Source organism: Papaver somniferum, unplaced genomic scaffold (genome assembly GCF_003573695.1).
Source record: "Papaver somniferum cultivar HN1 unplaced genomic scaffold, ASM357369v1 unplaced-scaffold_128, whole genome shotgun sequence".
Lineage (NCBI taxonomy): Eukaryota > Viridiplantae > Streptophyta > Magnoliopsida > Ranunculales > Papaveraceae > Papaver > Papaver somniferum.
Window position 1 is genome coordinate 10,609,967 of NW_020621936.1, and position 13,002 is coordinate 10,622,968.

At 35.2% G+C, this 13,002-nt stretch overlaps 1 protein-coding gene across 1 annotated transcript; it reads left to right on the forward strand.

The window, feature by feature from the left end:
• Window positions 1-6,230: 6,230 nt before the first annotated feature.
• Window positions 6,231-13,002, forward strand: LOC113331902 (protein MAINTENANCE OF MERISTEMS-like). The gene is made up of 5 exons (XM_026578544.1): window positions 6,231-6,244; window positions 6,778-7,030; window positions 7,328-7,567; window positions 12,385-12,657; window positions 12,754-13,002. Exons 1-5 carry the CDS (start codon window positions 6,231-6,233, stop codon window positions 13,000-13,002), a joined length of 1,029 nt encoding a protein of 342 aa, XP_026434329.1.

Sequence of the window (13,002 nt, forward strand, 5' to 3'; positions counted from 1 at the left end):
ACACCACATCGTATTAATCCGCTACAGACACTAGCCTACTGCAAGTTAACCTCGGACTGTAATGTAGTTGAGCCCTAACCAATCTCACACTGATCAAGGTATAGTCGCGTTCCTTACGCCTCCGAATCCAAGCATGACTCTACGCACTTGATTCCCTTAGCTGATCTCACCCACAACTAAAACTTGCTATGACCCAGAGTCGAAGACTTGATAAAAAAATCTGCATCACAAAGAAAAGTCTATTGAATCGATAAATCTGTCTCCCAAAGAAATACCTATGAGTTTTGTTCCGTCTTTTGATAAATCAAGGTGAACAAGAACCAATTGATACACCAGAGTTATATTTCCAAAGAACAACCTAGTAATATTAATCACTTCACAATAATCTTAATCGTATTGTAACGAAACAAGATATTGTGGAATCACAAACGATGAGACGAAGATGTTTGTGACTACTTTTTATCTTGCCTATCGGAGACTAAATCTATAGCAAACCTTAGAGAAGATAGTACTTAATAAGATAAAATAAAGCAAGATAAAAACATGCAACTATAAAGAAAATAGTTGGGTTTGGCTTCACAATCCCAATGAAGTCTTTAAGTCGTTCACGTATAGTGGTTTTACGAAAAACCTAAGTTAAAGGAGAATCGACTCTAGTCGTAACTAGTATCACACATGAGGTGTGGGGATTAGGTTTCCCAGTTGCTAGAGTTCTCCTTTATATAATCTTCAAAAAATGGTTTGCAATCAATGCTACCTTGGTAACAAAGCATTCATTATTCACCATTAGATGAAAACTTGATTAGACTCAAGCTAATATCTTTCAACTGTTAGATCGAACTTAGAATATTACACACAAATAAAAAGTGACATCATTTATATATGGGTAACTGTACCTAAACATGTACACTTGTTGGTTTAACAATAGATAACCGAAGTTAGCCATATGAACACTTTCAAATCAACCTTGTTCATCTTAATCACAACTAATTCAAATGACTCAAATGAAACTAGTTATAATGTTGTTGAATTGTTTATATTCCCATAGAAGTATACACGACACAATTGAAGCAAAATCGATTTTGATTCACTCGAATCTATTCATGAACATTATAGCCAGGGTTTGCAAAAGACTGCATTCCTTAATTTATAATGTATTAGTTAATGAATAAACCGATATTAGAACATAACCAACTCAAGTATGCAAACAAGTACGCATACCTAAGTAGTCGGACTTGGTCTGGGTTTGCCAATATGCCAACGGGTACGCATACTGTCGTACACCACCACACTCAGTTGAATACCCGAACTTGAACTTACACCGGTACGCATACGGGTATGCATACTAAGTTCTCAGACTTCAACTAACCAACCAGTACGCATACGGGTATGCATACTATGGTTCCCAGACTTGGAAAAACTTGCAACAGTTAGCATACAAGTACGCATATTGTGTTATATCCAATTAATGGTTAATTATTCTAAACTCCCATTTAAATCATTGAAACATTCTTATAAGACGGGAATAGCTGTCTCACACAAACTATTAGCTTCAAAGCAATTTTCAAGTGATCGAATGATCAACACGAAACATTCCGAGTCTACACCAAATGACTGTCTCACACAAATCATATAAGATGTTACCAGGTGATTTTACATGATCATCTTTTGAGTTTCGTCAAGAATATAAGATGAACTTGGTTAAAGCGAAATCTTACCAAAACATATTTCGATAAATATGTAGGCGAGATAAACTCAGCTTGAAATATCAAATGTGTATAATTGAAGTCTATATAATTATAAGACTTTTTTCTTAAATAGGAGATAGAGTAGATAAACTTTTGAGTGATAGATGAGTGCAAGTCTCCACATACTTTTTGTTGATGAAGTTCCACAAGCTTCCCTTAGTAGTTCTTCGTCTTCGATCGATGAACGTCGTGAAGTCTAAAGCTCAACTACACTTTCTATCCTAATCCGCGACTTGGCTATAAGTAGAGTAGAAATCAAAACTTATAGTTGTGGCAACTAAACTTGACAAAAAAGCTTGAGATTGCAACGCTTGCGAGTTCGACCGAGCAGTGCTCTAACACCAATACCTAACAAAATTTAGGTTATAATGATAGACTTTGTGTTTAAACCGGCATGTAAAACAAATATTGGATATAAGGGAACTTTTTTCATGTAATAAATTTTGGATCACAATTGTAGGTTTTAGTTTGTGGTAAAAATTTTGGCCATTAGGTTGGTCCTAGGTTAAAATTGAGATTTTCGGTCATCTCACATATTTTGAGTTGTAATGCAGATTTTGGTTTAAAGGACAATTTTTTTGTTAAGTAAATTTTGAGTCACAACACTTTATTATAACAATTAAATAAGCTTCAGTTTACAATTGTAGATTAAAGACGGGGATAAAGATTTTGGATCACGATTAAAATAATTATTCTATCAAGTATAAAATAAGTGTACCGACGGAGCACAACACATCACAATTGTTTTTAAAAGCACAACACAACGTGACACACTTAATATTCTGGCACAACACAACATGAGACACAAAATGCTCCTTGTGTATTTTGCCTATACAACTATGAGTAGTCACAACTCGCCACAATTTTTTCTATCATTATATCCGTGGAAAACGTTTAAAATAAACTATGTGTGGTCACTAATTAAACAAACTTTTACTGGGACGTAACGACTAATTTGTGCCTTTGATCGACAAATCTTGTTATAATTTTCAGACTATATACATCATTACTCCCTTACAGATTCGTTTTAGGTTGATAACAATATGTGTTGTTGAATTTAGATTAACCAATGCAAAGTTATTGGTATTTTCTTACTATTTAGTGGTACGACCGAGAGTGATATAACTACCCCATTATTTACTGCGCTAGGGATTTATGGTTTTAACAAGAAGCTTTTTATAGACTTAGACGAGTTGTATTACTTAATGGTTTTGCCTTATTCAGACAGATCGATCTGGAAAAAATATGTGTATATACCTTTATAGTTTTAACAAGTGAGGTTCCAAATCATTATGCGTCATTAAAAAGAATGTCTAAACCAACCAAAAAATATAGCACACTGTTAGGTTTTAGCTATTGAATAAAAATTAAGTTGTTTTTAAGTAATGACAATAATGAACCGTATAACTTATTAATGATCATTGTGGATTGTAATTCCATTAGAATTTCATGTTATCTATGTAAATTGAAAGACATGAGAGGGTATTTGGATCCCTATAATCGACCAAAAATAACAATTTAGATTCCCATAATTATTAGTTTTAAGACAATTTTTTTTTACGACTTTAACATAACTTTCAAAACATATTTTGGATGGTTGCAAAAATAACAAAAGAATCAGGTCCAAAATAACTTTCTTAAAGTTTTAAATTGAAATTTCATTCTGCCAAAAATTGTGATACATCTTCTCTATATTTGACAATATGAGTTCTAGAGTATCATGCACATTTTTGGAGTATTTGGAGCGAAAAAAACTCTCAAGCATCCAATCTAAGGATACAAAAGAGCATGGTCCAGGGCATTTAAAACAATTCGAGAGGTGTACCCGAGTATGTTATCAATATAACTGTACTTTGAACTTCCATTCGTTATTTTATTATTATTAATTTTTAAAAAAATTTGATTAGTTTTCTGATTTCTCCTGGAAAGATATTTGTTAGCATGTTGTTCGTGCATTATTTGATCTACCAAAGATAATACTTATATATACACTTGCTAAATGAAAACTTTTCCAAGTTAGCCACATTGATTGAATGCCTTTCATATCTTAAAATGGTTGGTCGGGATGTTGATAAATCAAAATGTATGAACGCACAATCATTTCTTTTTTCCGTTTATCTCATCATTGAGTTTTTCTTGGGTGGTATAAGTCTTTAATACACATTTTCCTAATAAAATCTTATTTCGACAATAAAAAATAAACCACTAAAAAAGAAACACAAATTTTATATACAAGGAGAATTATTTAAAATGCCCTTCATTTTTTTTTTCTTTGTAAAAGTATTAGGAAAGGGTGTATTTTAAATTTCAACGTACCTTAACAAGTACTATTTTGAAGCATGCTGGATTAGTACGTTCTTGACACGTAAAAATATCAAATAAAGACTATTTCTAAATTGAACTGACCTAAAATATTATAATATTATAATAAAAATTAAACCTTAAAACTTAAATAACTACATATGAAACAAACCTATATATTTGAAACTTAAATAGTAACACTTAGTGTTACAAGTATATCTACTAAAAATCTACTGAAATACGTTTCTTTTATCCCCTTTTTTTCTCTCCTTCTGCAAAACCGTTTTTTCTTTTCAATTATCCAAAACTTCCCTTCTAGATTATTGCATTTTAAAATCTAGATTTGCTCGGATTTATTTGAGATTTCAGATATGCCAAATAGATTAGGGTTTCTGTAATTAGTATATTTGAATTTCAATAAAACAAATTATTGTCATTATAGGTTTTAGATTTCTAGTTTCTTATTTGCTTTAAATAAATATTGTCCATGGCTACTTCAAGCCATTTATTGTTTTATGCTATGTTAATGTTATAGCGATTTGTTAATGATAGACTCAAAGATATGGATTTGTCGAATCAGATTGTTTCACCAAATAATGTTTTAACAATCTCGTGTTGGGCGAAATTATGTTTCGGTAATCTCTGTCAATAACTTTTGGACAACTTCAGATGATGTCAGTTTTTTTTAGAAGAAATTTTGGTGAATCACAAACATCTTACAAAAGATTCAATTATTATGTGGAAGGTTATTCAAGTTAATGCTGGAAGAATATGGGATATGAGAATATTGATTTTGATACAACTTTTTTGATGACTAAGATAAAATGGAAAACCCAATTAATTAATGATCTACTTATCTTATTGGTTTAATAACTCAAGGAAATATTGAGCATACCATTTTGGGAATGATCAAAAGGTTACTAAAAGATTCAAAGATTCAGTTAGATTCTTCCATGTTTTTCTATCAAAGAATTCACATTTTAAATTAGTTGTATAAATGTGCAACATATAATCATGTAACATAAGGATACGTTTTTTTACCACCTTTACGTAGCAAAAGGACATGTTTTTTTTACTACCTTTACGTAGCAATCTAGACCTCGATCTAAATCTCAGGATTTTTTTTCCTGGCATTTTTAGGGGCGACCTAAAAGGAATTAGGGGCGACTTTTTTATTCCCAACCTATACACCACATTAAGGGATGTCCAAAAACGCGGAGAATACGTTAATGCCCTTACATAATCGGAAGCTATACTGTACCCGATTGTAAATACCTAATTAGAAGGTTATTAACTAGATTACACTACCGATTAAGGTCGTTTATGTGCCAAACTCGTATCTGGCTTCTATAACAATCGGGAGTAACAAGATCCTCAAGAGACTACCGATTGTTAAAGTATAGAAATTAGAAATATTTAGATTTTTGCAATGGTGAAATTTGGGGCTTCTATATAATCGGACGAATTAAAACCTGTCTAAGCTAACGATTTGGGCTTCCCATAATCGAAAAGCTACGAGTAACAATACCTCCCGATTATGGTAGATTTCAAATTCATTAAATGAAGGATTTTAGAAGAAAACTTATTTTGGGGCAACCTATAATCGGAAGTTTATGTAATCCGTATACCTTCCGATTATGACTACATCCAAAACACGAACCAAATGGTTATGGTCGGCTTTGTACCCTCGAAACCTATGGAATTTGGCAGTGGTTCGATTTGGGGCTTCCTATAATCGGTAGGTATATAAGTAACAAACCCTAACGATTTTGGGCTACTTAACAATCGGTAGCTTATGATGTGGTAATTCCTACCGATTATTAACCGTTTGACAGATAAAACCAAAGTCAAATTGAATTCATTTCATTTCTTTTCAACTTCAACTTCAACTTCAACTCCTCTTCTCCTCTTTCCTTCCGATTGCAGAGAGGAAAACTCTCCCCCTCTCCTCGCTATACATCGTTAATCGTCGAATCGAATCATCGTCGATTATTCTCTATAAAGATGAAAGAAAAGGAACCCCAGAAAGCTAAAACCAAAAACGTTTGTCGCGGTAAGGATCCAAACATTTGATTGCATGCCCGTAATAAAGAGGTTTTAACTCACGAACCCGAAGAACGCGAAGAAGATGCGTCCCCTGATGTAGGCGATACTCAAAGCCAAACTCTCCAACAACTTGAAATGACGCATATTAGGTAAGATTCTACCATTAATTTGCTTTATATTGCTTCAATTCGTCGAATCCATGATTATTTGTTTTAGGGTTTTCGGTTATTAGTTATTACCCATATTAGGTAGGTTAGTAATTGTTTTAAACTCCCGATTGTTGTCGATTTCTTCATTTCACAAGAACATTCGTTATATTCGGGTGTTAAATATTTAGGTTTCCTACCGATTATTGAACATTTTTCATTACTGAGGCCTAAATCGATCATAATCGGAATGTAATTGTGTTTTTGACTTCCGAATATACTAGGGAAGAACAAGTATTAGAGACGTATTAAGTGGTTGATATGTTGTGTAATTTGCTTCCGATTGTTTAGGCTGAACCATATTAGTAGTTTCTTGACACAAAGTGATGCATATTCGGTAGACATTAGTTTTGTGAGACTTCCGATTGAGATTTATTCAGAAGATTATACTTTTTATTACTTTCGATTATTCCTATTCGGAAGGTTGTGTTGAAATTTAGTTTACTAACCTGTTGTACTTTCTTCGCGTTGTTTAGGGATAGGCGAGGTAGAAAATTCGAAGATGCAATTGTCTCAGATAGTGCAAGGAAGCAAAGGCGACAGAACTTGACAGCTAGTGCAAGGAGAGCTAGGGCTGCTAAAGCCGCTTCAAGTGCTCAAGATGGAACTCAACAAGCAAGTCAAGAAGGTTTTCAACCAAGTTCCCCTCAATCAGAACCAGTTCAAGAAGGTGTTCAACCAAGTGCTCCACAAATTCAACTAGAAGCACCCGAAGATAGAGTACCAGAAGTAGGACAACCTAGTGGTGCGCAAGAAGAAGGATAAGCCGAAAAGAAAATCCTCCTCGAAAGAAAGCGCAACACCTTGTCCCAAATGAACTGAAGGTGAAGGATATTCCAGAAGGTGTAATCCTTGGGATGCCGGAGGATGGAGGACAATTGTTATTTGGATAAAAAGACTCTCGGGCCAAAGAAATATATGAAACCGAGGTAATGATCGTATCCATTTTATTTACCTATTATGTTTTTCTTCGTAATACTTTAGTTTATTCTAATTTTTTTTTGTAACTTGTCATGTGTTTAATAGTATCATTCCGATGCGGTTCGGTTGCTCAAACCGACCGCTGCACCAACTAAAATGCTGGATTGGCCTTTGAAGGATGAATGTGAAAGGTTCAAGACCATTATTGCAAATTCAGGGTTGGCTGATGTTGCGGATAACTCAATGTTGGAACATGACCGGGTGGCTATATCGGCGTTTGTGGAGAGACTTTATCCTGAGACCGACACCTTCCATATGCCGTTTGGGGAGATGACGATTACTGAAGTAATTTTTTGATTGTGGTTGTAGTAAATAGGATTCGAACTCTAAGACTTGTTAAGATTAATTTTAAAGGAATAAAATAGAGAACTGGGTCTAGGATTCGGCCAAACTCATATCAATAGGTTCAATTATTCATTCTCAAACAATTATCGCTCGACAAATAAAACAACATCGACTCTTATTCTTGCCAAGGTATATTCTTCAAACATTAATTATAAATCGTAAGCATGAGACATCAAACATCTAAACAAGCATGACCCATCTAATAAAATAATAACTAATTTTTTCAAATCATAATTCTATTTTAATTAAATGCAAAAGTCAAATAGAAAATAAAAAAATTTCACCCAAGTATGAAGTCCGGCTTCCTCCGTCGACCCAGTGTTAGGGTTTAGCTCCACATGGTGACAACACTCTCAAAATAATATTTCATTGCTCAAAAAGGTGTTTACAAGGAGAAAAGGTATAAAACAGTGTATTTGCAACAGTTATAATTGTTACAAAACCCACTGTTACAGAGAACCTAACAGAACTGTTGCGAACTCAAAATAATTGTTGGAAAAATTGTTACAAAGTTATTGAGTTTGAAAGTATAGGTCACGGTTTTTCTGCGACTGCTTTTAACTGTTGTTTCGTGTTCTTCTTCTTCTTCAATGGCAGCAGCAGAGACAAGCTCTGCAACTCCCAATCCTCAGCCTCTGTTCGAACCCGTAACTCCCCATAAACCTTCTTTGATACTCCAACACCCTATATATACTACTCAAGCCTTCGAATATCTCCTCATTACTCCGAATAATCTCTTCATACTTCAGGCAGTAAAGAATAAATTCTCTGAATATTTTATTTCCCATCTTGCATTCCCATGCGTTAAAATGCTACAGACACGCTCTAGACTTTCTGGTGCACGCATACGACTGAGTCAAGACGCTGTAGAGACACGCAACGTTTCAAAATATCACCACAGAATCCCGCGTATTGCTCCAACCTATGTTTCATGGGATATCCACGTAACTTCCCTTTTTTTATCGAAACCAAAAACATTACCACGCCTGTTTGGATAAAACAGGCCCAAATCAAACAAAATCCGAGAGGCAGTCCAACAAAAACTCCCTCGAAATCATGCCAGGCATCTCCGCCGGTGAAAGCTAACTTCCCCTGTATCACTTCAAACTGATCATCCATCCAAATATAATCGATTCTAAAGCACATGCCAACTCTGTTAGGCCAAAACAAATCGTTCCCAAAAGTTTTAGCCATTTAGTCTCTCAAGAACCCCACAAAGTCTCGAACCTTAATTATGTTTTTTTCCAAACCAGATTTTCCCTCAAATTTTGAATTCAAATGGGAAGAAGAAGGTCGCCCCTTAACCAGCTGCTTGGGTGCAAAAATCAGATGGTTACCCCTTATCATTTGAGGTGCCCCTTATCCAAAAGTGAGAGTCCGAATAACACGTGTCCTCCGGGGTGCAAATAACAACTTTTCGAGCAACTTTTTCCATAAGAGCTTATTTCACAAAAACACCTACAAACAAGTTTTTAGTGATAAAATGAGTCCCAGCTAATGTATTTATGGGTGAAAATGTGTCGCACTTTCGTGCTCATCAAATTCCCCCACACTTACATTTTTCTAGTCCTCGAGCAAAACAGAATACTGACCCGCTACACAGCTGGTCATATAATAAGAGACAGAGAGAGACCCGTTACACAGCTGGTCATAATTAGTGTTTTTTTTTTTGAAGACCCGCTACACAGCTGGTCATAAAATGCAAGAAAAAAGAAAAAAACTGCTACACAGCTGGTCATAACCCTAATAATCATAATAATTTTTTTTTATATCGACCCGCTACACAACTGATTATTATTATTATTATTATTATTATTTTATTTTTTGGAGACCCGCTACACAGCTGGTCATAAAGTGCAAGGAAATACCTGAAAAGAAAAGTAAAACGTTAACCACTCTCCCACACTTAAACATTACATTGTCCTCAATGTAATTGAGTCATCCAATGCAAAATTTAAGATGGGAAATCCATAAGATGAAAAAAAAGTAAACGAAAATATAAAAATAAAAATAAAATAAAATACACCTACTGGAATGTACAAAAAAGGATCCCTAAAAAATTAACAACCTGAAAATTTGGGGATCGACCCAAAATACAACATTTGTAAATGACAGCTTCACACTTATGTTATAACGATGCGGAGACACTGAAACTATCAAAAACAAAGATTTACCCCTAAACCAAGTTTTTACTGCACAAGGAAGTGCGTAAAGAACAAAATATGGGGATACTATTGAGACTGGGAAATTGTCAATTGGCTCATGCACGGTGTTAGAAACAGGGACGTCCTCTGGGTATTTTGATGCAAAGTATTCCAAAAAAAATTTTGAAGCACATAATTTTAACCATAAATTAGGTAACTTTTGGAAGTCTCGGGGACTAGAAACAACCTCTAAGTTGGGTGAAATATCTTGCGAGATAGGTTCTTCTAATAAATTAAACGAATCATTTACACAATCATTCACAGGGTCATCTATATATTCAGTATGGGACAGAGAGTCACTACATGATTCATCATCATCATCAACAAATAATCTTTGACATTCAATAACTCTCAATCTTTGTTCCAAACTAGGTGGTGTGTGTTTATAATACTTCTCGTATATCTCTAAAGGAGATTCTTCACTTACCACATGTGGATCAAAAACTCCATACCGTTTCCTCTGCATGTATTCACCAAGCGTCATCTCAGATGAGGATGCATGTTGATTTGAATTTCTACGCTTATATTCTGCCAATGTCATCTTAGGTGACGTCTCCTCGGAAGAAGTCATCGTCCTCAAAAATTCCATGAAAAGAAATATAAAAAGAAACACATAAAAAGGAAAAATAAAAATAATTTAAAATAAAATAAAATGAAAATACTGTACAAATAAAAAATAAATAAACCTAAAAATTAATCTAAAAACAAATCCGCGTCGGCGGCGCCAAAATGAAGTAATTTTTTGATTGTGGTTGCAGTAAATAGGATTCGAACTCTAAGACTTGTTAAGATTAATTTTAAAGGAATAAAATAGAGAGTTACTGGGTCTAGGATTCGGCCAAACTCATATCAATAGGTTCAATTATTCATTCTCAAACAATTATCGCTCGACAAATAAAACAACGTCGACTCTTATTCTTGCCAAGGTAGATTCTCCAAACATTAATTATAAATCGTAAGCATGGGACATCAAACATCTAAGCAAGCATGACCCATCTAATAAAATAATAACTAATTTTTTCAAATCATAATTCTATTTTAATTAAATGCAAAAGTCAAATAGAAAATAAAACAAATTCACCCAAGTATGAAGTCCGGCTTCCTCCGTCGACCCAGTGTTGGGGTTTAGCTCCACATGGTGAAAACACTCTCAAAATAATATTTCATTGCTCAAAAAGGTGTTTACAAGGAGAAAAGGTATAAAACAGTGTATTTGCAACAGTTATAATTGTTACAAAACCCACTGTTACACAGAACCTAACAGAACTGTTGCGAACTCAAAATAATTGTTGGAAAAATTGTTACAAAGTTATTGAGTTTGAAAGTATAGGTCACAGTTTTTCTGCGACTGCTTTTAACTGTTGTTTCGTGTTCTTCTTCTTCTTCAATGGCAGTAGCAGAGACAAGCTCTGCAACTCCCAATCCCCAGCCTCTGTTCGAACCCCTAACTCTCCATAAACCTTCTTTGATACTCCAACACCCTATATATACTACTCAAGCCTTCGAATATCTCCTCATTACTCCGAATAATCTCTTCATACTTCAGGCAGTAAAGAATAAATTCTCGAAATATTTTCTTTCCCATCTTGCATTCCCATGCGTTAAAATGCTACAGACACGCTTTAGACTTTCTGGTGCACGCATATGACTGAGTCAAGACGCTGTAGAGACACGCAACGTTTCAAAATATCACCACAGAATCCCGCGTATTGCTCCAACCTTTGTTTCATGGGATATCCACGTAACTTCCCTTTTTTTATCGAAACCAAAAACATTATCACCCCTGTTTGGATAAAACAGGCCCAAATCAAACAAAATCCGAGAGGCAGTCCAACAAAAACTCCCTCGAAATCATGCCAGGCATCTCCGTCGGTGAAAGCTAACTTCCTCTGTATCACTTGAAACTGATCATCCAGCCAAATATAATCGATTCTAAAGCACATGCCAACTCTGTTAGGCCAAAACAAATCGTTCCCAAAAGTTTTAGCCATTTAGTCTCTCAAGAACCCCACAAAGTCTCGAACCCTAATTATGGTTTTTTCCAAACCAAATTTTCCCGCAAATTTTGAATTCAAATGGGAAGAAGAAGGTCGCCCCTTAACCAGCTGCTTGGGTGCGAAAATCAGATGGTTACCCCTTATCATTTGAGGTGTCCCTTATCCAAAAGTGAGAGTCCGAATAACACGTGTCCTTCGGGTGCAAATAACAACTTTTCGCGCAACTTTCTCCATAAGAGCTTATTTCACAAAAACACCTACAAACAAGTTTATTAGTGATAAACTTAGTCCCAGCTAATGTATTTATGGGTGAAAATGTGTCGCACTTTCGTGCTCATCAATTACCCCAGATGATGTTGTGCAGATTGTTACACTCCCTGTCCATGACAAAGGTGTCAGGGCTGAGTTCACAAAGTAGTTGGAATGGACCAAACTTTATGATCTAACTAAAAAATGTTTGGGTTGGGATGAAGAAACATCTACAACTGAGTTCAATAGATGCATGAATTATAGAACTAGACAGTTCAACATTAGTACTCTCATGGATATGTTCTAGGGAACCAAGGAAAAAGAAGAGAAAATAACTTTAACCGATGAGCAAGTCAACCACGCGGCCACCGCATATCTCCTATGTGTATTGGGATGTATCATTTTCCCCAATACCAATGGCAATCGGGTAGACGCCAACCTTTTACAACTTATGGATCCTCTCGAGAAAGTGCATGAGTACTTTTGGGGTACGTCATGCCATGCATGGTTGATGGAAGAGTTGAAAAAGGCGTCGAGGGTTGGAATTAGCCAAGTGGCCGGGAACGTGAGTCTACTACAGGTATTGTTTATTAACTCTACATAGTTTTTTTTTTTTTTTTGGTTTTTCTACCATTGAAGATTCAATTGCCTAATACTTGTAAAAATGACAATATAGGCATGGATCCACGACCACTTCCCTATCTTGAAATTGGCCATTGAAAACCCGGCGTGGAAGAAAGGCGATCCTAGAGGAACAAAGTACGTCTTTGATGACAACCATTCTAGGACGAAGGATCAACAACTGATTCGTTTGAGGGAGGTTTTGGACTCACTGACAGCCCAAGACGTATGCTTTGATCCGTACAAGGAAGACCGAGCTGGTGGACATATCGCGGGTCGATCCGATTTGGCCCTTTATTTTTGA

Excerpts from the sequence above, each read along its gene's own strand:
- LOC113331902 (XM_026578544.1), top strand. Across the intron at positions 7,568-12,384 it reads GGGAGATGACGATTACTGAA|GGAACCAAGGAAAAAGAAGA; the intron begins GTAATTTTTTGA and ends GATATGTTCTAG. Across the intron at positions 12,658-12,753 it reads GGAACGTGAGTCTACTACAG|GCATGGATCCACGACCACTT; the intron begins GTATTGTTTATT and ends ATGACAATATAG.